The following is a 27,563-nucleotide window of genomic DNA, read 5'->3' on the forward strand; positions in this document are numbered from 1 at the left end:
TCTACTGTCCCAAGTCACGATAAGGGACGCATCGAGCGGCTCAAGGGAGGGCTCCTTCCAGCCTCGTACCATTGGGTACTTGAGAATGAAGCATTTGTTGGATGGAAAAATGGAAATTCAGGCCACCTCTTGTGGATCAGAGGTGACCCTGGAAAAGGGAAGACAATGCTCCTATGCGGGATCATTGATGAGTTGAGCAAGCAGTGCTCAGACCCTATCACTGTGGCGTATTTCTTCTGTCAAGCGACAGAAATGAAGATTAATCATGCCACCGCGGTTCTTCGGGGTCTGATCTATATGCTTGTGATTCAGCACAAATCACTCATCTTTCGTGTAAGGCGAGAGTATGACCTCAACAAAACGGCCTTCGAAGACTTGAATGCCTGGCAAGCATTATCCAAGATCTTTCTCGGTATCCTCGATGACCCGCTTATTACGAATCGCGCGACCTACATTATCATCGACGCGCTAGATGAATGTACCACTGACTTGACACCACTCCTTGATCTTATCGCCCAGAGGTCCTCTAAGTATGCGCACGTTAAATGGCTCGTCTCGAGCCGTAACTGGCGTAAGATCGAGGAGCGACTTAATACTGCAACTGGAAAAGTCAATCTTGACCTAGAGTTAAACGAGGACTCGATATCAGCAGCCGTCGAGTATTTCATTCATCATAGAGTGAAGGAACTGTCTAGTCACAAAAAGTACAGCGATCAACTTCGTGACACAGTTATTCAATACTTGCTAAACAATGCCCAAAGTACCTTTCTATGGGTGGCACTGGTATGCCAGCAGCTCGCTGATTTTCATGGGAGACTGTGGCATACAGAGGACCTATTGAAAAGATTTCCGCGAGAGTTGAAGCCACTTTACCGGCGCATGTTTGAACGAATCCTCGACTCTGAGGACTCAGAGCTCTGCAAGCAAGTCCTTTCGCTTATCCTCAGCGTGTACAGACCCATTTGTCTTAGTGAATTGAGGACGTTGGCCAATCTTACGGATAAAGGGTGCGATGACCATGAATCACTCCGAGAGATTGTACATGAGTGTGGCTCCTTCTTGAAAGTGCAAGAGAACTCCATCTTCCTTGTTCACCAGTCCGCCAAGGATTTCCTACTTGACCCTCTAAATAAAACATTTGTGTATAAGGGGGAAATCCAACATCACTTACTTTTTTCACGTTCACTTCTAGCGATCAAAAAGCTTGAACGTGACATTTACAAGCTCAAGCACCCAGGCATTTCCATTGACGAAGTCACCCCCCAAGTCCCAATCCCTTAGCAGGCATTCGGTACTCATGCCTCTTTTGGGTAGACCATCTCGAGGACTGTCAAGCTAGCGCTGGTTTTGATGAGTTCCAGGAAGGGGGATCCCTGGACTCATTCCTGAAAGAGGACCTACTCCACTGGTTTGAAGCTATTAGCCTCCTCAACGGCACAACAGAAGGCATTGTCGCGATGCTCAAACTCGAGAGCTTGATTCGGGTAAGCACTCCACACCGACGACGAATTTATCGATGACTAATCTAGTTGACGTTCAAGAAAAAGACTGAGTTAAAAGCGCTTTTTGTGAGGGTCCATGACGCCTGCCGTGTTATGAGATTTCTCCGACCCATGATTGAACGCTGTCCCCTCCAAATATACGTCTCACTCATGTTTATCCCATCTGAGAGTGTTACGAGGAGCTCCCACTACGTGAAGCCTTCATGGGTTGTTCGAGAGCCAGAAACGTCACAACAATGGGATTCTTGCGTTTTCACATTTGAAGTTGATGACCCTGTTGGAAGCCTCGCCTGGTCGTGGGATGGAAAGCTTGCATCGATAACACGCGTGGAGGGCAGGACTCAGATTTGGAGCCCCTTGACTGGTCAGTGTACACATGACCTCATGCAAGTAGTGCCGAGCTCCAGAAAGTCAGGACAAGTTTATCGGGAATTGGCCTGGTCAGAAGCTGGAATGCTCGCTTTAGTGTCATCGGACTATAGAATCGAAATTTGGGATCCCGTCTCACATCGACGTGTCTCGTGCCTTGAGGGTCATCGTGACCGGATTATACGTCTTGTCTGGCTGCCAGATGGAAAGGTCGCATCAGTGTCAATGGATTCCACAGCTCGAATCTGGGACCCGATCCGTGGCCAGTGCACACTTAATCTGAATCTACCTGAAACTGATCTTTCATTCGCTGCCTGGTCTCAGGAAGGATCACTCGCTGTAGGAATATGGGGCCAGGCAGATGGTTCTACAATCCAGATTTGGTATCCCTTCACTGGCCGATGTCTATCGGCATTTGACAAAGACAGTCCGAAAACTGAGACAATTGACTGGTCAGCTGGTCCAATTGAGGCAGTTGCCTGGTCAGCCGATGCAAAGCTCGCATTTGGATTATGGGATGGTACCGTTCAAATTTGGGATTCCTCGAATGATTGCGATTTATTGTGCCTAAAGGGACATAAGGATATGGTCTCAGATCTTTCTTGGTCGCGAGACGGGAAGCTGGCATCAGGATCTTATGATTTAACAATCCGTATCTGGGATCTGGCCACAGGTCAATGCACGTTCGTTTTGGATGGGCACAATCTTGAGATAACCTCAATTGACTGGTCACAAAATGGAATTCTCGCCTCGGGGTCGAACGATGGTACAGTGAGGGTTTGGGATACAGCTAGCTATGCCGCTAGTCACGATACTAACCGGCCTATGAATGAGGTTCGGTCGGTTTATTGGTCTCCGGTGGGAGACCGACTAGCGTGTATGTCTGCAGACGAGATGCTTAAAATCTGGGACGTGACCGGCGAGCGGGAAGTAGTCCTTGAGGGTCACAGCAACGGTCTCGAGCACGTCGCCTGGTCACCGGACGGAAGACGACTTGCATTATGGACGTCCTCTGGATTGACAGTGACGGTCTGCGATCCAGCTACCGGTCAGATCGAAGTCCTGCAGATTCAAGATTTTGTGATTCCGTCATATCCATTTTGGTCGATGGACGGAGCTCGCCTCGTATGTGGATGGTCTACGAAAGGCGCATTGTACATCTGGGATTTGACGCCCGGACAACCAACCAATACGTTGGTCGCTAAGCCCGGCAGTCTGCGATATGAAAAGACAAATGCCAGATTGCCTATTCTGCATACAGATGTGGGCAGTTTTGATTTCGGGCAGTCCTTGTCTCTGCCCAAAAACCCCAATCATCCTAAGTCCGACAAGTATACGGGAGAGTCCACCAAGTATGCGGGAGGCTTTGATCTAAGCAGTACTTGGATCACTTGGCGAGACCATAAGTTCCTCTGGCTGCCTCCAGAATATCGACCGAACGATAGCACGAGCGGCTTGGTATCGGATATGGTCATATCCAACGACATTGCAAAGTTTGCCATTAGTTGCTCGAGAGGCCGATTTTGGACTATAGCGATTGCTTACAAATGCCTACTGTCGGCATTCGATTGCTGAAGCTTGAAAGATATGTGGCATGGTATTCCAAGAATTATAGAACAGTCTCGAGGAGAGGAACAAGTACCCGACTGTAGAGTTAGCTAGACTTGCTTTCTCTTGTACCCGCTGAGCGGACGGGAAGCCCTGTTCTCCACACCCTGTGGTCGTATGTGTTAGATTTCAGTATGAGCCAATCTATATTTTACTGCTCAAATATTGAAGAAACCGTAGCTAGTAAAATCCAGGTAAATCTGTCTCCGTGTGATGAATATCTTCCTGGATAATGGTATAATTAGACCTAGTCCTGTTATAATGCTCTTTTCTAAGCTACTCCCCGGTTAAGAAATATATCTCGGGCTGTATGTTCACACCCGTCCTGTCAGTTGAGGTTTCGCACCCATCAGAGCCTCGTGTAGTATATCACACATAATGTAAAGCTAGGCAAGCTTGCGAACAGTGAAAAATGGCTGCAGATCAGCGTCGGTTGGGGGAATTTTACCGAGCCAGAAGACTTTAATAAGCTCTGCAAAACGTAGCGCAGGACTTGGCAAAATTCGAAGGAGAGGTTTTGGGTCTTGTGGTATAACGATAAAATGGCCGCGTAACGTCCGGTAGTTTACTGGCGAAGTGTGGCCCCCTGGCCGTAACTTCACGAGCACGCCGACAGGGTAGGATTAGCGATAAGATATTCTTCGGTTAGGGTGAGGTCTTTGAGGGCGTCTGAGTAGTGCTGGCAAAGAGCCACATTAAAATTGTTCTTAGCGGAGAATTTCGGAACTGATCCTCGAAGGAGCACAACATGGCATATCGAGCAGAGATTCCAGAAGCTGTCGCTACGACCGCAGCTATCGAGAAACCCCTCTAGTGAACGCAGTAGGGGATCTCTATCAAGAAACCGACGTATATCAGTATTAGGAACAAACATGCCGCAAGAAGAGCAGATAGAATCAGCGGTGGCAAGTGCTATGGTCTTCTCAAAACGAGACACAGATAAGCGAACCTGAGAAGGAGAGGTCTCAGGTGAGAACACATTCGAGGCATTGAGACGAGATACGTATTCCTGGTAGAGGAGGCTAAGTCTTTGACTGACAACGGAGGAACTAGTAGGCGACTCTGACGCCCTCTGCGCACGGCGGACTAGTCGGGGCCGAGGGAAACGACTCCGGTGTGACGAAGAATTCGATAGTTGAAATGAATTAACGAAAGGGTTAAAGGAAGTTGTGAATAAGTCACCGAAATCAGTAGATGGTGTAACGGACCGAGACATTGTAGGTCTGCAACGGAAACAGCGAGATACGCCGGGGCAAGCAGGGGAAAAGATTCCCATAGCCGAGACAAGAAGAATGTGTGAGCTGGCATCTCCTACAAAGGCGGGTAGAAGAGCTTGTAGGGAGCTGAGTAGGACATGCCAAACACGGTCGTGTCTCGAGTAGAACGGGCAAATGTGCCAGGTGACAAGCAGGGCACCGTGGAGGATGAATAGTTACGGACAGACGGACGCGAAGACCGCAATGATGACAAGAACGATGTGCTAGCATTGTGGAGGCTTATCGCACTATAAGAATGTAGAGGGCTAAAGTGAGCAGAGGAAAAAAGTAGCAAAGCAAAGAGTGGTAATACGTCGCAGAGCGTCGGGATAAAAAGAGCAACGAGGAGCAGCCGTCGAAGCAATCAAAGAAGCAGAACGTGCATATATATGTAGGAAAAGCCCTAGAACCCTAAAGGCCAAGAAAAGCCTTGACTAAATAGGAAATGGACGGGCGAATAAGTAACGTGCGTGGCAGCAAGGTCTCTACGTAGAGAAGCACCTTCTTTTTGCGGACGCGTACGTACATGCTCGTTGATTAGTTCCCTTCCTCTCACTACGTTCGTTTCAAGGCATTTCAGAGCTTTACCAATTGAAGGGAGGTACTGACTCTGATGAATAAATCATACACTTAGGAATCCAAACTTGAGGCTATATATCGGGCATATATCGCAGAATATTGCCTAGTAGTTCTAAGATATTGGGAGGGTCAAAGGTAACGAATCCACAATCGTAGGTGCGTGATATATTTTCACTTTGACTGCTTTAAAGATTCAAAAACCCCGAGTACCTTATATAGTCTCTCTCGCCGTTCTAATGACGTGAACAACTGTTTCTTGAATCGTTTGAAAGCCTTAGATCTCCGATATAAAACGCGAAATCTGATTAGAGGACCTAGAACGTAGTGTAGCCACTACTCGTTGAAGAGCAACCTGGGATTCCTCAAGTTTCACGGTATAGAATTTCCGTCTTCGATCGCTTTCCGGGTCGAAAATACACTGATATACTTCTACTACGTATCTCGTATAAGGAAACGAACCCGAGCACTAGTAAAATCAGCTATTTAGCTTGCTAAATATAAATATAACCTATCTTAGTTCGCCTATTTCGACATTCGTTACAAGCAAGCGATGTCCTGCCCTTCTTCAACGGTGCTATTTCTCTAGATTGATGTATATGGTCCTCCGGTATCGAGGGTAGAAGTGGGCGCAGAGCCGTGTACTTTAATATAACGAGAGAATTTGAAATTTAAAGATGATAGGAGGAATTCTTAGAAGGTAATTAGGGAGGAATATAAAATGGACGAGGGTAAGTCTATATATGCTGTTCCTGTAGCGCGCTAGTAATTCTCTTCCTTTCTTCGTTACTGAGCATATCCTCTAGAACAAGACGGGAGTAGAAGGACTAATCTTGGTAAGCAAATAAAGAACCCCTACTATCTAGCTCACTAGGGGCTAATTATACAAGCCGATTGGATATTAAAATTTTGACCAGACTAGCTTGTTCTAGACCCAACCCGAAGCTATATATATCCGTCTATTAGTAAGAGTCCATACTGTTAGACCTCGACCGCCATAGATTGATCCAATCGACTAGCCACGCCAACAGGGAAAGGCAATTTTACAATGATTAAAATCTAGGTCTAGTGATTAAAGATCTGAAGGAATACGATCCCACAATCGGATCAACACTGTAGATGCTACACGATAGGGTCTAGTCTTTAAATAAATCACGCATAGAGAGCGGCAGGTGCGCTTTACAGGCTTGAGTCCTAGGTTCGCCAACCTTGTGTCGACTGTCGCAACTTCCCCCATCATTGAACACAATCTCTCGTGAAGCGACGGCATGTCAGGACTGGTTTTGCTTCGCTGCTAAGAAATCGAGGTCTGGCATCTGTTCAGGAACAACGATGGCAAGACTTCCATCAGTGGTGCCTGTGCTTGGTAATGGTATACCAGTAACAGCGAGCACCGCTCGTAACAGTCGGACCCATTTTCTTGCAGAGTGCGATGTCCATGACGGACTCGTTACGCACGTGATCAGATCTTAAATCGATGACTTACCTGAAATGGGTTCTAAATGAAAGTACGTGCCACTTATGTCAGACATCACTCTATGCTTGACTAAATTGAATCAAGCTCTACGTCTATATCCGCCAGCCCCTTTTAATCTCCGCATGGCCAGCAAGGATACTTTCCTGCCAGCTGGTGGCGGCCTAGATGGAAAGGCACCCCTCTATGTTTCTAGAGGCCATGAGATCATATATAGTGTATACACTATGCATCGATTGCCTGAATTTTATGGACCAGATGCAGACGGGTACCGACCAGAGAGATGGGTAAATCTGCGGCCTGATTGGGCGTACCTTCCGTTCAATGGTGGCCCTCGGACTTGCGTTGGACAACAGTTCTCATTGACCGAGGCTGGATACACCATTGTCCGGATTCTACAGGAATTCAATGCAATTGAACCTCGTGATCCAGAACCCTTTGTGGAGGCATTGCTGTTGGCGTTGTCTAGTGCCAATGGAACAAAGGTTGCCATGAGCCCTGTCTAGGAGGCGGCAATTTCATATTTTCTTGGCCTCGTCGTATTTAAGATTTCAAATTGTCCTGACCGGCTAAAACTCAGTACAGCTAGCTTAGTTGAGAGTTTGCTGGTTGTCCCAAGGTAGCTGAAGCTAAGAATTTATTTTGCGTTAACATGACGGCTACAACGATAGGATATAGGGAATCATATGTGCTGAAAACGACAAAACTAGAAACACGCAATCTTGGGCGGACGACGATACTCGGTCTCCCAGCCCTCTCCACGTAAGTAATACCAAGGAACAACTATCACACCATCGAACGGGACCTTTATCCACCCCACATCTTCCAAAGTAAACCTTTCAATCGCCTCTTGCTCCTCCTCAACCCTTTCCCCTTCATCGTACGGGTCATACTCCTCCCAGTCTCTTCGAATAAGGCGCACAAACCCCCCTCCTTCTCGCCGGTGAGAACAGAGTCTAAGACATGCTGCGTAATCTGAAGACAGTACTTGTATCGTTGCGACCACAGCAGCCCTGGGCTAGTACTCTGTTCTTGTTGCACTGCGGGGTCACCACCCACTGCTTAAAATGGGGCCGAATCACAGCCGTAGTAGCCCCGTCCAACTTTCCAGGGTCTTCAATAACAGTCAGGGCTAAATTATTAAGTAAATCAAGGCCCCCCTCATCTTCTAGCGTGTCCTTAGTATTGGTGAGTAGCCGACACATAAACTCGTCCCAGGCTGTGTTGCTCTGGTAGGTACACCGGTAAATAACAAAGCCCCAGGCATGAAGGTCATCTTCGTGGAGATACCGCTCGATTTGGTCGGCATTGTTCAACTCAGGGGTCCTGCCTGGGAGGCGTGGAGACAGCCTCTGCACAGGAGGGAATTTATTAGGTGGCCGAGTGTGCATTTCAATTGGCTCAGGCAGATAGGCGAGGGTTTTGCTGGTGGAATTGAGGAGAAGGCTTGATGGGGGATATTCTAATACCTGTTTCTTTGTTTGGCTCGGAACGGGCGTGTCGGGCTCAAAAAATTGAGCGAGATAGGAGTGGGATTTAGAAATAACAGTTTAGGTATATCCCTCGCAGGAAAACTGATTGTGTGCTTCTATGGGTGCTATGTGAGAATGGGGTTTAGGGGTGTAGTTGAGGAACCCCGAGGAACCCGTAGAGATAACGTGTCTCATGAGCAAAGAGCTAGCCTCTTGCCCAAAGGACGTTAATACCGATCAATAGACGAATTCGATTCACAATGTTGACGACTTCGCAGTCGCAAATAATCATTATTTATAAGGGTCTTCTAATGTTGACAAGAGGTTTTGTTTTCGTAAACCGAAGAATTTATTAGAACAGTCGGAATATCCAGGTCTTGCTGTCACAACAAGACAACTAAGGCGGAAACACCTAGACATAAAATATTTCGTTGTCTCGACTTTCGGTTCCATGAATCATCATTCATGCGGAATGCTTCCCTTCTGCACCGTATACATTTTGTCCTTATAGAGGTCGCTGCCAGTTCGGGTGTCGAGCTTGGACGCACGTATGCGGCGGGTGTGGGCGAAGAGCTCGTCCTGGAAGTCTTCCGTGATCCAACGCTTGATGATGATATAGTGGCTGTCGTGCTAAAAAGAGATAAGCCGTTAGTAAAGTATGGTGCTATCATTTCTAGTCGAAATTTTGCTCACTTCATCCCAATCCCAGGGTAAGTTATAAGCTAGGAGGGTCTCCGGGAGCAGGTGCTTGCGGTGGACCTGAGCCAGTTAGTGTCCTGATTGCCTAGCAACCCCCAATCCTGTAAGACACTATATCGGCATACCTTGATCCACGTCGCCTTCCCTTGGTCTGTCTTCTCCTCGTCTGCCTTCTTCTTGTCTGTCTCCCACTCTGTCTTCTTCGTTTTCTTATTAAGCATATGCTCGATCTCTTCCTCAGTATACCCAAACTCCGAGCGTAGGCGCTCTCGGAACTCCTTGTCCTTCAGTACGGTCTCTTCCTTCCGTCTGCGCTCTTGCTCCTGCTTCCATTCCTCGATCGCAGCAGCTTTCATGACTTGCTCCTTTTTCTTCTTGTCCTCAACCTCAGCCGCTGTGCGGCGATCCTCCTCGAGAGTTTTCCTCCAGAGCCTCTCGCGCTCTGCTGCCTCGAGCTTTGTATTTACCTTCAAGTCCCCCCCGCTGTCAGTCCGCTTTATTCCCTCCAGCCGGGCTGCGTCCTTCTCCCCCTCCTCGAGTCTCTCTGCGTCACGCCGCTCCTTTTCGGCGCGGTTGAGCTCCAAACGCCCCAAGTTACGCAGTCGGTCACTGATCTCATCTTCATACCACTCTTCTTCCTCCCGTAGTATTTGTGATTTCCGTGCATCAAGCGGCTCTGCCCGCCCGCGGTGTTTGTCCAGCTCACGTCTTAAATTGTCGATCTGCTGCTGCTGCTTCCGGATCTCCATATTCTCGGCGAAGTCAATCTTTTCAGGGAGCTTCTGCTTCATAACGAGCTTGTCGTCGCGTATATAGGACGGCGAAGAGGGGCGCTTTTTTGTCCTCAACGTCGGACTCCAGAAGTTCTAAAGGTTCTCTGTCGCTCAAGTTTGTTCCGACCGAGGATGTATAATGTTTGCTCTTATTGTGCGGCCATCCCGACCGATAATCACCGCCATGATCAGACTCGGAGGCTGATGTTGCTGCACGGTTCCTATCATTGCGCTGCTCGACATTCTGTGCCCCTGCATAGCTGCCCAGAGATCCATCACTAAGGTTGTCGTCAATACTCCTGGTCCCTTTCTCCTCATCCGTCACTGCGTCTTCATCATCCTCTGTATCTGTTGGTGGTATCAGAAAGAGCGCAAGCTCTTCCAGGTGTTGACCCACGTGTCGCTGAAATGTGGCGACTGAAAGAGCGCCTTGGCTACAGATCGAGCAGTCATACAATCCCTCCGTGCTCAACGTCGAGGCGTGTATTTCCCGAATATGATGATACCACTGTCGGCGACCCTCATAGAGCTTACTGGGTGTCGAGCATCCCGGGATAATGCAGACGTACGGCATCAAATCGCGGAATATATGGCGCGCCCAAGCTCTCTTGTCTCGAGCCGTGATGATGTAAAAACAATAGGGACACTCAAATGGTCTCTGTTCTCTGCCGTTTTTCGGTATGGGCGGTATTTTGGGGGCGTCTGTACCAGTACCCTCGAGCAAGGTGCCTCCGTATGAAGTTTCAGATGCTCCAGTATCAGAGACTATGTCACTGAATTGGCCGGGTATCTCCTCAAACAAATCCGTCACCACCGTTTCTGATAGCATGGCCGATTTACCATCACCTCCAGAATCGATGCCCTGACTTAATTTCGTATGATGTCGTTCACGGTATTTCAAGATCGCCCTTTGTCTCGCCATTGCAGAACTGATGCGATCGATAGCTAGCGCATCTGCATTTGGATATTTGTTGGAGATATGCTGCTTAGCCCAGAATTGGAAGGGCTCGGAATCCTGTTTACTTGTTCCGACCAGTCGATCGTGCTGTGCTGGTTTGCGGATGATCATGGACATCTGGTAAAGTTGCATGATTGTCTCAACAAGGCCTTGGTGAATTTCTTCGATCTCTGTGGTGGAGTTCTCGCTTCCCGAAATGACCCCCCAATCATCCAAATCATTAATCCCATTATTTTCCTGGTCCTCGGCGCCACGTTCCTCCTCAAGGATATTCTTGAGGTCAGTGAGTAGTTCCTGGATTTGCTCCAAGAGCCTCACTATCTGACTCTTTATATGCGAAGCATCCCTGAGGCGATAATCTAGCGAGGATTGTCGGGTCTGATGAGCGCCGATATTCGCTGCCCACACGCGAAGTCGCCCCAGTTCGTCCTTCCATTCTTGCAGCGGAACCTCACGGTGAGTGGAGAGCGTGCCTGAATCGATTAACGAGATAAACTGGGCAAGACAAACCTGCAATAGCTCCGATATTGTAGCCATTGCGTGGTTACTCTTGAAGCTTCAACGCCACTGGCAATATCGAGGTACGGGGATGTTTACTAGGAAGGAGATGTCAGGCAATCTTTCACACAGCTTTTGTGCGGGGTATAGTCTGGCGGGGTAAACAAGGCTGTCCACCTGAAAGAAAGCAATTTTCTTCCGCAAACCTGGTCTTAGTGGATCAGAAACCGCCATGGTCACCGGTATCGAGGCTGCTGGGCTTGCCCTTGCGATTCTACCACTCTTCGTCAATCAGATCGATGCCTACGTCCGCGGCATAGAGAAGATCAAGGGTCTGAGACGCTACAGACGGGAATTGAAGGGCTACTCAGTAGGCCTCAGTACTCAGCATGCAATTTTGCTGAATACGCTGGAACAAGCCTTGGAAGGTGTGATCGATGATGAGGATCAAGTTTCTGAGCTCATTTGTGATCCACGGGGTGATGGGTGGAAGGAACCGGGCTTGCAAAAGCGACTCCGCCGGAAGCTGGACCGAAATTACGAAGTGTTCATAGGAAACATGACTGGTCTTTCTGAGTTGCTGGAATATCTGTCGCATAAGCTAGAGATTGACGGAACCGATGAAAAGGTCAGCAGTTGTCACTTCTATCGTCTGGTCAGTCTGTAACTTACTTTATTTTCCAAACAGACACCTGGCCCCGAAACTTGGAACATATTGAAATTTCGAAAGATCATCAACAAGGCAGTCTACGATGATCTCCTCGCGAAAATTGACGGAACCAATACTATCCTCAAGACTCTGGTCGACCAGTCCGTTCATCGGGAAGTTACAAAGAAAAGGCGGCAAACCTGGAGCTACCTTCTTAAACGCTATCTAAAGGCCCGCAAGCATGCCGAGGGGCTATTTAAAGCAATTATTGGGGGAAGCTGCTGGCGCTGTCAGTGTAAGGAGCAACATTGCGTCCACCTTCAGCTGCAAACCAATCCCTTGCAGAGTATCGACGAATTCTCTGATCGCGACTTCGATGCCAAACCCCAATTTCGAATGATCTTTTCCAACACAGATGAGGCGGGTCCAACATGCCTATGGACTTGGACAGAGGTGGTATTTGAGCCTTGGCGAATTGAAGAGATAGTAACAGTTGCCAGTCGCTCCCTGTCTGACGGTATCAAAGGACCCAGGGTTCAATTTGATATCCCTGCCATGGAGGAACTAAAAACAGCAGAACAAAGCCGAGAGGCGCTATCTGCTCCGGCAATACAAGACCTTTGCTCATCCCTTTGTCTCGCCGAATCTAGGATTGGGAGGCAGGAAAGCATAGGTTCCATTTCGAATGAGCTAGACGCATCATGTAAATACACGATGCGTGCCGTTAAGATACTTCCGAAGCCTGTTCCACAAAGGCCGCTTCACGAGGTACTGTCGCAGATCAGTCGGCGGGACCGCCTATATATCGCTGCTAGTCTAGCGTGTGGTGTGATCCAATTCTGTGGGAATTGGTTGAAACCGTGGTGGGACAGCTCTGATGTCCATCTGGCGGCAGCCAGCGACGGAGGCAATGTGCTATTGGAAAGTCTATACCTGTCATGGCCTCTCTCCACCACGAGAACAATACAGAGGCCACTAAACGACACTAAATATTCTGATATTGGGGGTAACCGTCTATTGCCACTGGGGCTTGCGCTGGTGGAGCTGTCACTTGGCAAACGTCTCCACACATTGCTGAATCTGGAAGATGAGAATCAAGATACACTGGTGAGTAAATTCAAGGCCGCATCATGGCTCATAAGAATGGTGTACATGGAGAGTGGGACAAATTATGCAGATGCAGTTAATAGTTGCTTGTCCTGGTCTGCTTTGTGTCTTGAGAAAAGATTCGAGGAGCGTGTCTTCGACACTATCGTTTCTCCATTGTTGAGAGACTTGGCCAATTTTGAGGGTATAGCTTCCTATGAATAGAACTTGTATGTACATTCGGACAGATTACTTGCAAATGGTCACAGTATTTGGGCCCTCGAGTTGCCACCCTAATTGTATGACCGCTGTCACCACCAATCCAAGCCATTTCGAAGAAAATCTCACCACTACAAACAACTCCAAATCAAGCCCCGAAAACGGTAGGCCACTGACCCTGCACATAAGCCAACACCTTCTTCAGATCATTCGTACCGCCCGAAGGCATAGGCAAATTCGACCTCTGTTTGTTCCACTTGAGACCGAAATCCAACAATTGAGCGTTGAGCTCGGTCTGATTATACGAAGCAGCCGGCGTCGAATCCAAGTAGTGAACAAACCTCTCCCAGCGGGGTACGTAGTAAGTCGAAACTAGACCTCCCCACGTTTTGGATGCGTAATCGCTGATTTCACCCCGCGGCCCCCAGAGTGTAATCTGGTTACGAGCATTGTACTCCAGATAGGAGGAGTAGTTCGCATTGCCCCCGGACCAAGACCGAGCAGCGTCGATCCAGGTTGACAGACAGAAGTGAGGGTTTGTGAGGAGTACTTTGTCTAGATCATTAAGGAGATTGACGAGCTTGGCACCTTGGTTTGTAATGGCGTCTCTGGATGACTTGCTACTGTTGTAGGTTGAAATGAGGTTCGAGTAGAGGGGGATAAAAGCGTTAGCCATTACCTGGCGTGTCACGTCGACCATGTCATACTCGAAAGATGGATTTGACCAGAGGGAATTGTCGGCTTTGGCGGCTTGGTACATCAGTTGCCATGCATGAACCAGGGTTGATGGGTTGTAATTTAGAGTCGTGGGATGGTGGCCAGTTCTACCGAGGAGACCCTTGATGTTGGGCTGGAGTTCGAAGATGGACTTGGTGACGGCAATTGCGGATACAAGGTCGGTGTTGTTATAAACCGTTGTGCGCATGATATCCCAGGCTATGTAGAGCTCTCGCGGGATCGATTTTGTGGCTGTGTACCGGCTAGTCACCCAATCGTGGAAGTACACGTCCGTGTCGATAGGGGTGGATGACCAGGCCTGGTCTAGCAATAGGTCGTAGACAATCTCGTTACCCTCCTGGCCTTCCATACTCAGACCATAACCGACCATTGACGAAGACTGTAGACGCGCGTTGGTCGCGTCCTGGGTAATATTCATGATCTGTCCGTACAAGCCCATGTTACCTCCAAAGTCGTGTAGCTGGCACCAGATCCAGGGCTTGCCGAAGTAAGAGTTTGTGCGTTGCCATTCCGGGGTTGACTCCGAGTACAGGTCAATAATCAACATATCCTCGTTGTTTTCGACACCGGAAAGATAGGCCTCTACACGCTCGTTGGTCCAGAAGCTTGAGCTAGAGTAGAAGAGCCAGCCCTGCATCATCCAGATGGCCTTCGGATCGGCTTGTTTCATACTGAGCCAGGTGTTTCGTGTAACATTGGTGAGGTAGGTGAGGTCGCCCGAGAAAGGGTTGTTCTCGTTATACTGATCCAAAGTGTAGATATTGGTCACGTTGCCGTACGCAGCTTGTTGCTTGTGGATAAAGCTACTCTGTAGCTCAGTATAGTGGCTATCGAAGGGTTCGAGGAATGAGTCGTCGGTATACTGCTCAGCGAATCCAGACCATGCGGAGCCTCGAACCACGCTAGCATTGGGCATAACGCGGGTAATATTATCAGGGACAAAGCCGGTGAATGCGGGGAGCACCGGGGTTATACCTAGCTCCACCATACGTCGCACGATCTGTTTCTGCAGGACAAACTGGTCATCAATCCATTGCATTGGTAGGTCTCCGCCCCAGGACCCCTGGATGTTGCCGAATCGATTCCAAGACTGGAAGGCTGGGCCACTCATGAAAGTGGCGATCTCAGCGTCCGAGAGGCCAATCTCACGGAACACTTCGACCATGATCTTCTCCGCACCAACCCAGGCGAGAGCCAGGTTAACGCCACGCAGGGCAAGCCAGTCCACCTGTAGCTCCCAGTCCTCCCAGGACCAGAAAGCACTGGTATAGGAGAAGGTCACTGATGAATATTAGCCAGGAAACAACGAATCGTCATAGCGGTAGGGGCCCAGACCGGTATTAAAGTGGTACCGCCACGGCACAGTGCTGGAGCCCGTGATGGGAAGGCTAAGTCGTGGCAGTCGGGCGGGTGCAAGGTCAAGCTGACTGCCGATGTACCAGTAGATATCAACATTGGCGACATCGGTGAGATATCGGTGGAGACTCATGATCATTCAGCATATAGGCCAGATGAAGGTTGGGGATGATACATACCCCGAGGACAGTGCGCTCAGCGAGCTACCCTGTACAAGAACCGTACCATTGGCAGCGGTGCTCACGATGTACTCGTCATGGGTGCTGTTAGCGTGAGTGGCATTCACCAGAGTAAACCTAAAGCTGTCAGCATGTTTCGGCAGTCGACGCTGAACAAGGTTTGAAATGCCCTCCGTAGACTGAGCGACTACCGTGGAAGCGGCACCCAGCCAGAGCAGCGATTGGAACCACCACATTGTTGAGACAGAGAGGCAAAGGCCGTTGAAAGAGTGAATGAAAGGGAGCGGGCCTGTACGATCGAGTTTAACAGAATGGACAATACTCGGATCATATAGTGTTCTGCTTCTTCGAGAAGCGCCACATTTGCAAGACCAGAGCTTATATGTACTTGATGGCCACTCAAGCTTTTTGTGAGATCCACATGAAAGGACTCATTTGAGCACGTTATCCTCCGTGGCTTTTCTTTGGAATGTCAACAAATGCAACTCTAAGATGCACGTGGCAGCACGTGGCCGATCAAGTGGGGGACCGTGGACCCGCTAACCCCCTTTCCTGTCCTTGTTTTCCACAAGGACCAAGACATGATCGAAACAGGAATATGTTTAGTTTTTTAGGTTTGACATTCAACTGAATTCTTCCGTGGAGTCAGGTCAGACAAGTTATACTACTGAGTAATCGGCAGAAGTCATTTATGACCGCCTTTGACAGAGACGAGCTGGATCCGTGGGCCTGAGAAGGTTGCTGTGTAGTATCGATACTCCACTCAGCACTTCAAGGTCAAGAGGGAGGCCTTGGAACCCCTCTGCCAGATTCATATTCCACCTTGAATTGAATTTCGAAACAGATAAACACAAGAATCGAGATCGATGCAGACGAACCGAAAAGCGGCGAGGAACAAGCATCACAACACACGAGGACAAGCGCTGATCAGGGTGCTATCTAGATAGAAATACAAAACGGGTGAACTAAATATTTTGAGTGACATTTGTGATATAGTGGGTGGTATATGACAATGCATTTCAAGTCGACCCATCTGCGTGGCAGTGTCTGTGACTGACAGAAAGACCAGGTTATATCAACGATAAGGCTGGAGCATCCTTAGTCTAGGTTGCCCATCCTCGTATCCAATGAGCCAATTCTTAATTTCTCGACGCCGGACTCTCGCATATTGTCCATCGTCCGGCTCACGACTGTCTCGATGCTCCTGCGCAGCCTTCACAGCCCATCCAATGACTCCATCAGGTAGGTACTTGATAGACGGCTGCAAACCGCGGTGCGTGAATCGCATTTGCCAAGTATATACGAGAAAAACTACGATCAGTGAGACAAAAGATCCGGCAACGATGAGAACAAGCGCCATGATAACTGGGGGCACATCAGTTGCGGGAACGATACATCCCTGGGTTTGATCCGCGTTCGGTGCTCGGATAGATAGAAGAATGTTATCGCCTCCTTGGACCATTGTCAGAGTATTGAGGAGGATAGCCAGCTCGAGGGCAGGATTGGTAACGCACGGTGTACCGGTCCCGTAGTACATCAACCCCTGGAAGGTCGCTTTCCAACCCTCGAGGGTAGCTGTCGAGTTCATCGCTCTGATAATTGTCTCCACAGGGGGAGCAGTCATGCTGCAGGATATGCCAAGCATTGTGACGTTGTCGTCGAACGGGGATGCGTTGGTTTGAATCGCAGCACGTACATCCCAGGTAGTGTTGATGGCGTTGCCCGAAAGAGCTGCCGAGCTGCTCCATGCCACGAGATGATTATAATAGCCCCCACCGAAGCCAGAATATTCGAACGTTGCATTGGGATACAGCAAGCCTTGATTTATCAAGTCCTCGGCCAGGGATAGCTGGTTGTAGCCTGGGGTATACGTGCGGGTGTCGCCGGTTGAACAGACCCAGCTGCCCAGAATATCTTGTGTGTCCGGACAGAAGGTGATGTCTCGATTAACCTTTGCATAGATGCCGATAGGACATGTGTTGTTGAGGCTGAAGTACTGTGCATTATGAGCGACAATGTATGGGATCCCATTCGATGGGGGTGCAGCCGTCAGGAACGGGCCCGTGGTATTAAGTACCAGGCCTTCCCCAAATTGACACCGCGAGTTGACTTCCACTTGCACGACAAATGTTGTTGTTAATAAGTCGGTAACTTTTGACAGTGCAAATAAAATCACCATCACGGTGTAGCCAAGTCTACCGCCAGGAAGCTGGCGGAGGTCATAGACCGATTTCAACAGCTGGAAGCCCTGTAACCATCCAAGAGCCTTATGCACGCGAATGCTGCCATTTCGTATAATTTTCAGCTGAGCTCTCGATTGAAGTATGCTATCGGCTAGCCATGTGATGATCCCGACGAAAATTAAAAATAAACTCTCAGAACTAGGCGAGCGTGGCCAGGAGATATTTCTGTCAAAATCATGTTGGGATTGTAGTTGGTTCCGACCGTGTCGCCGAGGTTATAACAATTGATGTGATCAAAGAAAGCATCAACATATCGCTGGAGAAGTCTTATATTAAGTTCTAGTTCAATAATGCGGGTTCTTGAGACTGATCATCTGAAGAAAAAGAAATCTACCAGACACGTCTCGGCTTTCTGGTCATAGATCTGAAGGAATGAACAGCCGACGCCCCCACAACATAGCGCCCAGGAGGTGAAAGATCCGAGGAAAATAAGCCTGTCTGATTCTGCACAGTTCTCCCTCCAACAAACGCGTGCATTTCAACATTGCATGGCAAGTCACTCTGAGAGGCAACACACTCAGCCGCATGGCCAAGTGCCGGCATACAAAGAAAATCGTAGAAATAGTCAATAAAGCCGAAGGGTCTATATTGCCGAGTACGAGTCGGGTGTAAAAACATGCTGGATCGCATGATAGGATAGGATGCCGAGTAATATGACAGGGATCAGACTCCACTTCGGTACCCTTCACGACTCTCCCTGGGATCTTGCCATCTTTGCCATTTTCATCGCTGATTATATCTCAAAGTATGGACATTGGGGCCAATTCGAGAATTTGAGCAAAGTAGAACCCTCGTTAAGGCCGAGCGGAAGTATGTAAGTTACTTTATTTTACCTATTTGTCATTCAAATGACGCTTCTTATTCCTTGCCGTCATTCACATACTAGTCAGAAAAAAATGAGAGGCTGGTGTCTGCTAACAAAAGCCATTCTCATAACACTTTAATCACCAAATAACGAACGAAAATCGATCCCTTGTTAATCCAGGGTCGGGTTTTAGTGGTAGGTAGCGAGCTTATGCCCACTCACGATGACTGAGAGAAACCACCATAGCCGAGTATTCTATAGTCCTTGCGGTAGAGTATACCCTATACGAGATCCAAAACAATATGGGTGAAATACTAGTGTCGAATGGTTCAAAGCTTGGTCTGTGAGGGTCCGAAAAAGCAACGCCACGCCGCAAGCACTAAAACTGGTACGATCTACCGAGCAGCTGGGATCTGATTCGCCAAGTCCAGTGCTCCCGTGATGTTTGCCTGCCGTGCTGTGTTTTCACCATCAGCCGCGCCCGTCAGCTTCGCGGGCTATCCAGGTAGGGACTCCAGGCAACAAATGCCGACAGTAGGGAGCATCATGACGACTGACTTTATTAGCCAGTAAATGTCTAGATCTCAAAGGAGGGCCCATACCCTTGTAAGAGGCCTAGCCTTTCTTTCTTTCTTTCTTTCCTTTTTTCCTTCTTTTGGGCCTATACTGTACATTATACGCAGAATCAGCTAGTTCCCTTGTTGCGTATAGTGAGGGCGAGCGCGCTCAGGACATGATGTTGTCTATATTATTGTCAAAGGTAGAGGTAAATTCAGATTTTGTGAAGACCTCTATCCATTGTTGTCCATATGTAAATTTATTTTGCTGGTTCAAAGGCGGCTATTCTATCCATATTGTCGTTCAACAACCGTCAAGTTTCTTGCTCGACCATATCCACTATACCCAACCCCTCTCAAAGTCCACTGAGAATGCTCCCACTCCTGTGAATTAAACCCTGCATCCGTAGCGCAACTCAGAATCTCTCTTGGTACGCCCGGTGTCATTCTAACTTGAGCCATCCACAACACCCAACACCACTTCATATGCTGGTCCGAGCCGTCTAACTTCGCGTCGACCCACGAGTCGCCGCCATCTCCTGACACCCGAACATGAGTTACTGGCCCGTTCGGGCCTTGTGGAATTGCATAGCCCTTTACTTCCACTGTACCGGTTGAAGATAAGGTCACGGCCTCGCCGTCGGCGGGAACCGCGATCGCAGAATTGATCGGTATATCGTACATAGGTGGAGTACAATGCCAATATTTTTCTGCGGAGTCGCTGTCGACTGCATCCGGAGGGAGGATTTTGTAGTCGCGTTGTTGGTAGACATTGGGGGACTCATGGTCTTGAATTATGATACGATCGAGCCATTTTACCCATCGGACACCCACGATACCGGGAAGAACAACTCGCACTGGGTACCCGTGATTGCTGGTCAGAGGGGTGTCATTGACCTGGAGTTGGCAGTCAGTCTACACTTTATCAAGAACAATTGAGTACAAAAGATACACAAGCGAGTCACCCACCTCGAGTGCTAAGACAGCCTCCCTCTCTTCCTGCAAACATATCTCCAGCGGAACACTAACCTCGAACCAATCATCATCTTGACACTTTCCCTGATAAGACGCAAACGCTACATGAAACTGTCGATCTGAACTCGCAGAATCTAGAGAAAGACCAGCATGGAGAAGAACATCTCGAAGACGTGGTCCCTTCCATTTGCAATTCATGATCGCCGCGTCACCCCAGTCAATACCCTGGACTTCTTTCATAAGTGTGCGCATCGTGTGGCGCCTGTTACCGGCACATTCGAGCACACAGGTTACTTCATGTTGAGCGAATTCGGAACGTAGCTGGTTCAAGGTGAGTGAAAGTGGATTTTTGACTAGACCGTCGATGCGGACGGAGTGGCCTTTGCCGTTGATGTGTGGGATTGGGCCATGGTTACGGTCGTAGCTGGTATTTTGTGGAGTGAGAAAACTGTAGGAAGAGGTCAACTTGGAGTCTTTTGAACACCTTATCAGGGTATCATGCAATATCAAATCTGACAACCTGCGATATTGAACGTACTGATCGACCAGGGTCTTTGCTGAAGGTTCCCGGTTGAGAGGCTTTTGTTCAGTAGACTCAGCTTTCGTGTTTTTCTCTGAACTGTCCATTTCTAGGTGTTCCCAATTCAAGGTGTAGCTTTTGACTTGTAGTCTCATAAGGTTAACAAAAGTTCACTATAGGTTTGCCCCCCATGCGCATAATGTCTTTGTTCATGACGTCATCAGGCGACATGGTAATCAGGGACCTTGATGGTTACAAATAGCGTTTACTGCCATGATTACTTAACTAGTACTATGTTTGATGGTAATGCATACTTCTCATTCTAGGTTTAAGAATCTTCAGTCTCCCACAGTAGGAAACAGCTCTAAGGCGTTGTCATTTGACATCATCCTGATTATATAGATGATGAAGTCTTGGTCTAGACTGCATATAAGGGTATTTTTGCATAACATAACAGAATTTGCAGTCCACGCCTTCCACTTGAAAACTACATATCCTTTTTTGGCCTGATTCGAAATCTTTGATTTCGACCTTCCGGCCAGAATGAAACTATAGAAACTAACACGTGACTTTATCCACTTTCTTGGCCCTTTGAGATATCTCCCCCACTGATCAACAGCCTACCGTTTTGGGCCTACAGGATGGACATCTCTATGGAGTAGTATCAAATCTAGAAATTCCTGCTATCAAATGCCCCAAGATCTTCTTCCAGTCTCAGCAATAACACTGACATTGACCCGACCACTTCGGCTTGGGTCCCGAGTTCCCGATCCGAAGCTGACATAAGCAGCCGAGTCGGCTCGCAGTGGGGGAAAGACGGGAGATGCAAACTGGTCGGATACTACTGTTTCTTCTAGAAGGCGACTTTTAAGATCAGTGACAATAATTTGTGGATGATATTCATCTTCTAGGTGTTTTCGTCTGATAATATTGTAAATAGGTCTGTATAGTGACCCATCGAGTTGCTCTACTCTATTGATTCTCCTGCGGCAGAGCCCTTAACCGAGATTCCATGCCGGGCCCTCCGCCAGAGGAACGACGGGAGTGGCCAACTGGCTCGACATCCGAAACCCGGGGTTGCTCCCGGCATTTCCCTTTAAGATCCGCTTGCCGCGGAGAGGATTGGGGAATTTTGGGTTGCTTGCAATTGCTTTTAGTCTTTTTGGATTCTTTCTTTCTTCTCTCATTCTCATCCTCCCGGTCATTGTATACAGTGTACAGATCGAGTCCAGATCCATCCTTCAGACAGCCGACAGCATCGCAATTGCAATCGCCGCCGAGAATCCACCGAGTAGACCCCAGCCAGCTCGGCGATATCTACAAATTTCTCCGAACCCTCGAGAAACTCACTCGCAATCATGGCCTCGCCTATCCCCCGTGGCCTCAAGCAGGTGCTCCAGAAGACGCCCAACGACATTGTCATTCTGTCGTCTCTGCGAACTCCCGTCACCCGCGCTAAGAAGGGCGGCTTCAAGGATGCCTACCCGGAGGAACTGCTCTCCCATGTCCTTCGCGCCACATTGAAGGCCAGCCCCAATCTCGACCCGGCCCTGATCGACGATGTCACCATCGGTTCCGTGCTGCAGGAGCTCGGTGGCGCCAAGGCCGGCCGTATGGCCCAGATCCACGCCGGGTTCCCTTACTCGGTGCCTTTCAACACGATCAACCGCCAGTGCTCGTCCGGTCTGGCCGCAATCACCGCCGTCTCTTACGGCATCCGTGCTGGGGCCATCAACGTCGGTGTCGGTGGTGGTATGGAGTCCATGACTCGCAACTACGGCTCTCGCGCTATCCCCACTGTCCTCTGGCCCGAGCTGAAGGACTCCTACTCCAAGGACGCACGGGACTGCATCATGCCCATGGGTATTACCTCCGAGAACGTCGCTTCGCGCTACGGCATCTCCCGCGCTGACCAAGACACTTTCGCCGCTGAGTCGCACCACAAGGCGTCTGCCGCCCAGAAGGCTGGCCGCTTTGACAGTGAGATCGTCCCCGTCACGACCAAGTCTTTCTCCGCCGAGCACCCCGACGCTGCCCCCGAGGAGATCACCGTGGCCCAGGACGACGGTATCCGCCACAACATCTCCGTCGAGAAAATGGCCTCTCTCAAGCCTGCTTTCTCGGCCGACGGCGCCAGCACAGCCGGTAACAGTTCGCAGGTCAGTGACGGTGCTGCCGCGGCTCTGCTGATGCGCCGTTCCACCGCCGAGGAGCTTGGTCTGTCCGGCTCCATCAAGGGGCGCTGGGTCGCTACCGCCATTGCAGGCTGCGCCCCCGACGAGATGGGTGTTGGTCCCGCCGTTGCGATCCCCAAGCTGCTCGAGACCACTGGCCTGAAGGTCGAGGACGTCGGTGTTTGGGAGATCAACGAGGCTTTCGCTTCCCAGGCTCTGTACAGTATCCGTAAGTTGGGAATTGACCAGGCCAAGGTCAATCCCAACGGTGGTGCTATTGCTATCGGTCACCCTCTCGGTGCTACCGGTGCCCGCCAGCTGGCTGATCTGCTGCCTGAGCTGGAGCGCAGCGGCCAGGATATTGGTGTGGTCAGCATGTGCATTGGTACTGGCATGGGTATGGCCGGTATGTTTGTTCGCGAGTAAAAAAAGCCGTTTTGGTTCTGGGGTTTCATCTTTATTACTTTGTTTTTCTATGTTATAGTATGATATGAGCGATGCATGTGTATATACGTTTCGCGTACAATGATTGATTTTCAACCTTCCTCCGGCTGTCTTTAATCGCATGGTATAGAATACTATCTATCTCTGAACCTCAAGGTCACCCATGACTTCTCGACCATCTTCATAATCTATTCGCACGGATAGCAACCCCACATACTTCGACTGATTGATCGTAAGTCGCATTCAATGGCTGCAGAAGCTACGTTATTTACAGGCCTGAAGCGCCTCAAATAGCTCCGTGTCAGACCCTGGTCCAAGCTATATCTGACTGGGTTATTGATATAATACTGAAGGCTGATACTCAACTCACTTGAATCTTATTGCTGATGTACCACTACCTTACCAGCAAACACGGTTGCTCTTACTTCTCATCAAATGTTAAGGGAAATCCTTATTTATGATACAAGTCTATGATTCTCCCCGTTGATGTCTGTTGACGAGGTATATCCATTACCTCCCTGGATGCTTTACTGCTTATATTCTCTTGCTTACTACCTTCTTGTATCACAAAAGATCTTTTCTTCTACTTTCCATTCAAGGTTTTGCGCTAATTTCTAATCTCCATGAAAAGGGTCTGGACTGAACTGCCCAAACCCTGTCGATCATTGAAGTTCCTTACTAGGATTCTACCGCGTTAGAGCGTGCCAAGTTCCTCATCTCAACTAGCGGCCCACGATCCTTGCAATGATCTTGTCGTGCCGTTCGTGCCGAAGAATGTGAACTCGCCATGAGGACATTTCAAGCTTTGGATATTAAGTTTTCTATAATTGGAATAGCTCTATGAATTCCTATGGATTGCACCAACTCGCTTTTGACCGCCTCCCGGGAGGCCAGACGATACGCTGGTCTTCTTCCAGCCATATATGAACGGGTTCGGGAGGAAGACCTCCCGGCGACTCCCCAGCGCCGTTCAGCCGCTAGTACGGAAATTCCTGGCCAACCAGTTTCTCGCTGAGCACCCAAAGCTTTTCCGCTTCGAGGTCATTTGTGGCCCATGGCTTTACGATATCCACCATTGGATCCGCCATATGCGAGTCGACCAGATGCGCCCCGTTATGTGCTGTGGATTTCGAATTAGCTTTTTGAAGTTTCACTAACAGTTCAAATATGACACACCTTTAAGAGAAGGGTCAAATGAAGCATAGATATGTGTTGCGGTACCCCGATCGAGATTTTTGAGGGTAAAGCCTTGATCCTCCCAGCCCTGTTTTTCACCAAGTTGTCGGTAGACAGACACTATCCAGAGTTAGTAAAGTTGATCTATCTCAAGATTGTGCAACCACTTACAAAGCCCGTCCATGTCAGTGCTCCAATCCAGATGGGAACTCAAATTTGTCAAGATTGCACCAGGGTGCAGAGAAAACGCTTGCAGGTTATACTTGACGCCAAGTTTCTTCGCCAGCGACAGCGCCATCAACATATTAGCAGTCTTGGATTGTCCGTAACCAGTCCATTTGTTGTATGTTTTGCCGCCCTATGAGCAAATATCAGCGCCAAGTCTCGGAAATAGGAAAAAAATCCTATCCCAACGTACATCAAAGTTATAATCGTAAAACCTAATCGGACTCAGTCTGTGTCCATCACTGGAAACCATGACTACCCGGGGACTCGCGGATTTAAGGATCTTCTTCATGATCAGATTCGTGAACAGAAATGGCCCCAGATGATTCGTAGCAAAATGTGACTCGAATCCATCCGCCGAGAGCTGATATTCCACCGCCATGATACCGGCATTGTTGACCAGTACGTCGATGGAAGGAACGTCCTCCCAGCCATTGACTTGGTCTGCAGCCTTGCGCGCACTATTCAATGAGCTCAGATCAATCTCAAGAATCTTGATCTCGATATTGGGGTCTGTGGCGAGAATGTCTTCGGCGCATTTTGCAAGTTTATTGGCACTCCGGCCAGCAAGTATCAGGCATGCTGGCTTAGCTTTCGCGATGCATTGGATGTAGGAGCTGCCTAGTGATCCTGGAGAGACCCCCGTAACAAGAATAGTTTTTCCTTCAATGAGAGGTGCATAATCGGGGACTAGCTCTGTGGCTGTTGTGTTGGTGTCGTACGGCATTATCGAAGATGCGAGTGGTGCTGAAATGCGAATTGGCGGGTAGAGAGCAGAAGTTAAATCAGAATAAATGTGAGATGGGAGAGCTACCTTTATATAATTTTTGACTAGTCAGTTTCTCTGATGATTAGGTCTGTGGCACAGGCAAATTCCCGTGTTCTTTCCCAATACGCGACGTTCCGCCCCTTGCCTGGGGCTGGGCGGTGGCTGCGAGGCTATTCGGAACACCCGGAAACATTCGCAAAGCAGGCAGTCCGAAGATGACTGTGCGGGGTTAAGACTTAATGACCGTTTAAGCCCGTCGAAAATGCTCCCAATACATATTTGTAGGTCATCAATTCTCACTAGAACTCACTTGACGTGCTTCACTGTGGTTATAGATTGATCGAGGGAAGCCGAATATACTGATGACGACGTCTGCTCGAATCGACATAAGGGAAGCCATGAAATTAGATCAGTCGCTCCAGTCTTGAAGTGCCAAATTTATGTAAAGATCAAATTAGATTCAGAATCCCTAACAGGCAGAAAAAGTCTTCAACTCTATGGTTTCCGCTTTATCTTACGTATCCATGGACGTCGTGTCGATCTAAGCACTGACTAAAGCAGTTTTTCTGGCCATGAAGCGACCGAAGGGACCTCCCAGTATCCCATTGCTCCTGGATACCCTTTGACCTTCTTCCGTAGCCTTGGGATTTTTCAACAAGCCGGATTACTCCACATATTGCCAAAGTTTTCTGTGAAAGGAGGAAGAAAGGTACAGAGGGTCTCTCGCGTTCTCACAGGTAAAGGTCACGTGATACATGTCCAAAGATTTGCCTCGCCGCGCAAAAGTTGCCGTACATTCAAATCCTCAGCAGCACACCACCACAATGCGACCTGCCCTGCGTCTCCCCTTCCGGGAGGCATTATATGTCTGCTCAAACTGCAGACAGGAAGTCGCACCACGAGCTGTTTCCCCCATCACCCGCCAATTCCGCCGCTACGCATCCTCCGATTCCCCGTCCTTCCTCGAGCGCACCCGCCGCAAGCTCTGGAACACAGAGAAGCCGCCTGGCCCTGCAGACCCATATACTGGCGAGTCGCAACTTGCGCGTGGTGTTGAGCCCGAGCATGGACTGGCCAAGCCAGAGACGGACAAATCAGAGGTTCTGCCAACGGAGGATTACGAGCAAGCAAAGAACTGGGATGGGCTGGAGGCCATTGGTTACCTGCAGAAGGACAAATGGACTCAGGAGGGCACACGCAAGGCTGATAAATATGCTCCGTACGTAATTCCTCGTTTTGGACCTCAATCTAAGGGATCAACGCGTTGCCGGAGCCCGTGATCCCCTGATCACATTCACGAATTCAATTTATCTAACCAATTCACAACTGCAGGTACGGCTCCGATGTGAGGTCCCGATCCATCCCTTACGCTCTTCACCAAACCACCGTGGAACTGTGTTTGCTGAGCATGCTGGGCAAGCCCTTGACCAGCAGCTGCGATGTTCCCCGGCACAACCCCCAAATCCTGCAGATGCTCGACTCTTGCTATGTCGATGGATCAAACCCTCAGCAGTGGAACAGTGCTCTCCGATTCTCGAGCCAACAGAGCATGGAAGCGCTCCTTTTCGTGTTCAACCAGATTGGTGGAGAGTCCACAGTCAAGGTTGAGCCGTCGGAAAGCCTGGTCACCGACAAGCCTAGCAAGGAGGATACACACCACGCGCTGTCGCTCGCCGACCCAGAAGTCAAGTTTGCCGTACATCTCCCTTCTCTCACAGATATGAAGGCAATTCGCTAACCCCAACCCTCTACAGTTCATCAAGCGACTGTCCCAGCTTCTCGGTCGCCGCATCTCGGACAAGGCTATCACCTCATCCTGGACCGTTGGCGAAATCATCTCCGGAATGTCGATTCAACTGAAGGAGAAGCCTATTCAGGTTACCAAGGTTTTCGGGAAGAAGGCTGCGGCCGGACAGCTCCCGGCCAACATCAAATTCAGTCCGAAGCGTCTGACGAAGAGCCAGGTCGACGAGGACCATGGCCGGAAGAAGGCTATTGTCTCCGAGTTCTACCGCAGAGGGCTGAACATTCGTGGTGCAAGCAATCCTGGATTCCGTTTTGAGAAATGATGACGCCGATGGAGGGATAGGACGACGCTATTCGCGATGATGATTCTTTCAGCCGTGGGTGTCTGGCCTGTGTAAAGATGTGGAGGAATGGAACTGGGACGTGGTTCCTTTGTGGCTCATATACTTGGGACACTTTGTTTTGATAGCAAGACATTTTTCGTGTATACTAGAAGCACTTTCAATTGCATTGTGGA

At 49.1% G+C, this 27,563-nt stretch overlaps 13 protein-coding genes across 13 annotated transcripts; 6 read left to right on the forward strand and 7 right to left on the reverse strand.

Moving 5' to 3' along the window:
• Positions 1-165: 165 nt before the first annotated feature.
• On the forward strand, positions 166-1,281 carry N7458_006309 (uncharacterized protein; the record flags this gene model as incomplete). Its single annotated transcript, XM_056909691.1, has 1 exon — positions 166-1,281. One exon carries the CDS (start codon positions 166-168, stop codon positions 1,279-1,281), a length of 1,116 nt encoding a protein of 371 aa, XP_056765395.1.
• Positions 1,282-1,652: 371 nt separating this feature from the next.
• Positions 1,653-3,446, forward strand: N7458_006310 (WD40 repeat domain-containing protein; the record flags this gene model as incomplete). The annotated part of the gene is made up of 1 exon (XM_056909692.1): positions 1,653-3,446. One exon carries the CDS (start codon positions 1,653-1,655, stop codon positions 3,444-3,446), a length of 1,794 nt encoding a protein of 597 aa, XP_056765396.1.
• Positions 3,447-6,788: 3,342 nt separating this feature from the next.
• On the forward strand, positions 6,789-7,291 carry N7458_006311 (uncharacterized protein; the record flags this gene model as incomplete). The annotated part of the gene is made up of 2 exons (XM_056909693.1): positions 6,789-6,819; positions 6,873-7,291. 2 exons carry the CDS (start codon positions 6,789-6,791, stop codon positions 7,289-7,291), a joined length of 450 nt encoding a protein of 149 aa, XP_056765397.1.
• A 200-nt stretch (positions 7,292-7,491) lies between these two features.
• N7458_006312 (uncharacterized protein) lies at positions 7,492-8,110 on the reverse strand (the record flags this gene model as incomplete). Its single annotated transcript, XM_056909694.1, is given in 2 exon segments — positions 7,492-7,760; positions 7,774-8,110. Coding segments are annotated over 2 exon segments (606 nt in total), but the record flags the coding sequence as incomplete, so codon positions are not given.
• A 606-nt stretch (positions 8,111-8,716) lies between these two features.
• N7458_006313 (uncharacterized protein) lies at positions 8,717-9,705 on the reverse strand (the record flags this gene model as incomplete). Its single annotated transcript, XM_056909695.1, has 2 exons — positions 8,717-8,887; positions 9,082-9,705. 2 exons carry the CDS (start codon positions 9,703-9,705, stop codon positions 8,717-8,719), a joined length of 795 nt encoding a protein of 264 aa, XP_056765399.1.
• Positions 9,706-9,727: 22 nt separating this feature from the next.
• On the reverse strand, positions 9,728-11,224 carry N7458_006314 (uncharacterized protein; the record flags this gene model as incomplete). The annotated part of the gene is made up of 1 exon (XM_056909696.1): positions 9,728-11,224. One exon carries the CDS (start codon positions 11,222-11,224, stop codon positions 9,728-9,730), a length of 1,497 nt encoding a protein of 498 aa, XP_056765400.1.
• A 193-nt stretch (positions 11,225-11,417) lies between these two features.
• Positions 11,418-13,145, forward strand: N7458_006315 (uncharacterized protein; the record flags this gene model as incomplete). The annotated part of the gene is made up of 2 exons (XM_056909697.1): positions 11,418-11,813; positions 11,874-13,145. The coding sequence occupies 2 exons, from the start codon at positions 11,418-11,420 to the stop codon at positions 13,143-13,145; spliced, it is 1,668 nt and encodes a 555-aa protein (XP_056765401.1).
• A 142-nt stretch (positions 13,146-13,287) lies between these two features.
• N7458_006316 (alpha-N-acetylglucosaminidase) lies at positions 13,288-15,648 on the reverse strand (the record flags this gene model as incomplete). Its single annotated transcript, XM_056909698.1, has 3 exons — positions 13,288-15,158; positions 15,213-15,361; positions 15,413-15,648. 3 exons carry the CDS (start codon positions 15,646-15,648, stop codon positions 13,288-13,290), a joined length of 2,256 nt encoding a protein of 751 aa, XP_056765402.1.
• Positions 15,649-16,487: 839 nt separating this feature from the next.
• Positions 16,488-17,591, reverse strand: N7458_006317 (uncharacterized protein; the record flags this gene model as incomplete). The annotated part of the gene is made up of 1 exon (XM_056909699.1): positions 16,488-17,591. One exon carries the CDS (start codon positions 17,589-17,591, stop codon positions 16,488-16,490), a length of 1,104 nt encoding a protein of 367 aa, XP_056765403.1.
• Positions 17,592-19,305: 1,714 nt separating this feature from the next.
• Positions 19,306-20,619, reverse strand: N7458_006318 (putative sulfite oxidase; the record flags this gene model as incomplete). The annotated part of the gene is made up of 3 exons (XM_056909700.1): positions 19,306-19,914; positions 19,987-20,440; positions 20,531-20,619. The coding sequence occupies 3 exons, from the start codon at positions 20,617-20,619 to the stop codon at positions 19,306-19,308; spliced, it is 1,152 nt and encodes a 383-aa protein (XP_056765404.1).
• Positions 20,620-21,870: 1,251 nt separating this feature from the next.
• On the forward strand, positions 21,871-23,112 carry N7458_006319 (thiolase family protein; the record flags this gene model as incomplete). The annotated part of the gene is made up of 1 exon (XM_056909701.1): positions 21,871-23,112. The coding sequence occupies one exon, from the start codon at positions 21,871-21,873 to the stop codon at positions 23,110-23,112; it is 1,242 nt and encodes a 413-aa protein (XP_056765405.1).
• A 995-nt stretch (positions 23,113-24,107) lies between these two features.
• N7458_006320 (uncharacterized protein) lies at positions 24,108-25,258 on the reverse strand (the record flags this gene model as incomplete). The annotated part of the gene is made up of 4 exons (XM_056909702.1): positions 24,108-24,250; positions 24,307-24,426; positions 24,478-24,664; positions 24,725-25,258. 4 exons carry the CDS (start codon positions 25,256-25,258, stop codon positions 24,108-24,110), a joined length of 984 nt encoding a protein of 327 aa, XP_056765406.1.
• An 866-nt stretch (positions 25,259-26,124) lies between these two features.
• On the forward strand, positions 26,125-27,369 carry N7458_006321 (mitochondrial 54S ribosomal mL50 protein; the record flags this gene model as incomplete). The annotated part of the gene is made up of 3 exons (XM_056909703.1): positions 26,125-26,519; positions 26,633-26,996; positions 27,055-27,369. The coding sequence occupies 3 exons, from the start codon at positions 26,125-26,127 to the stop codon at positions 27,367-27,369; spliced, it is 1,074 nt and encodes a 357-aa protein (XP_056765407.1).
• Between the last annotated feature and the right edge of the window lie 194 nt (positions 27,370-27,563).

Source organism: Penicillium daleae (assembly GCF_028827525.1).
Source record: "Penicillium daleae strain IBT 16125 chromosome Unknown utg000006l_segment0_segment0, whole genome shotgun sequence".
NCBI classification, from domain to species: Eukaryota; Fungi; Ascomycota; class Eurotiomycetes; order Eurotiales; family Aspergillaceae; genus Penicillium; species Penicillium daleae.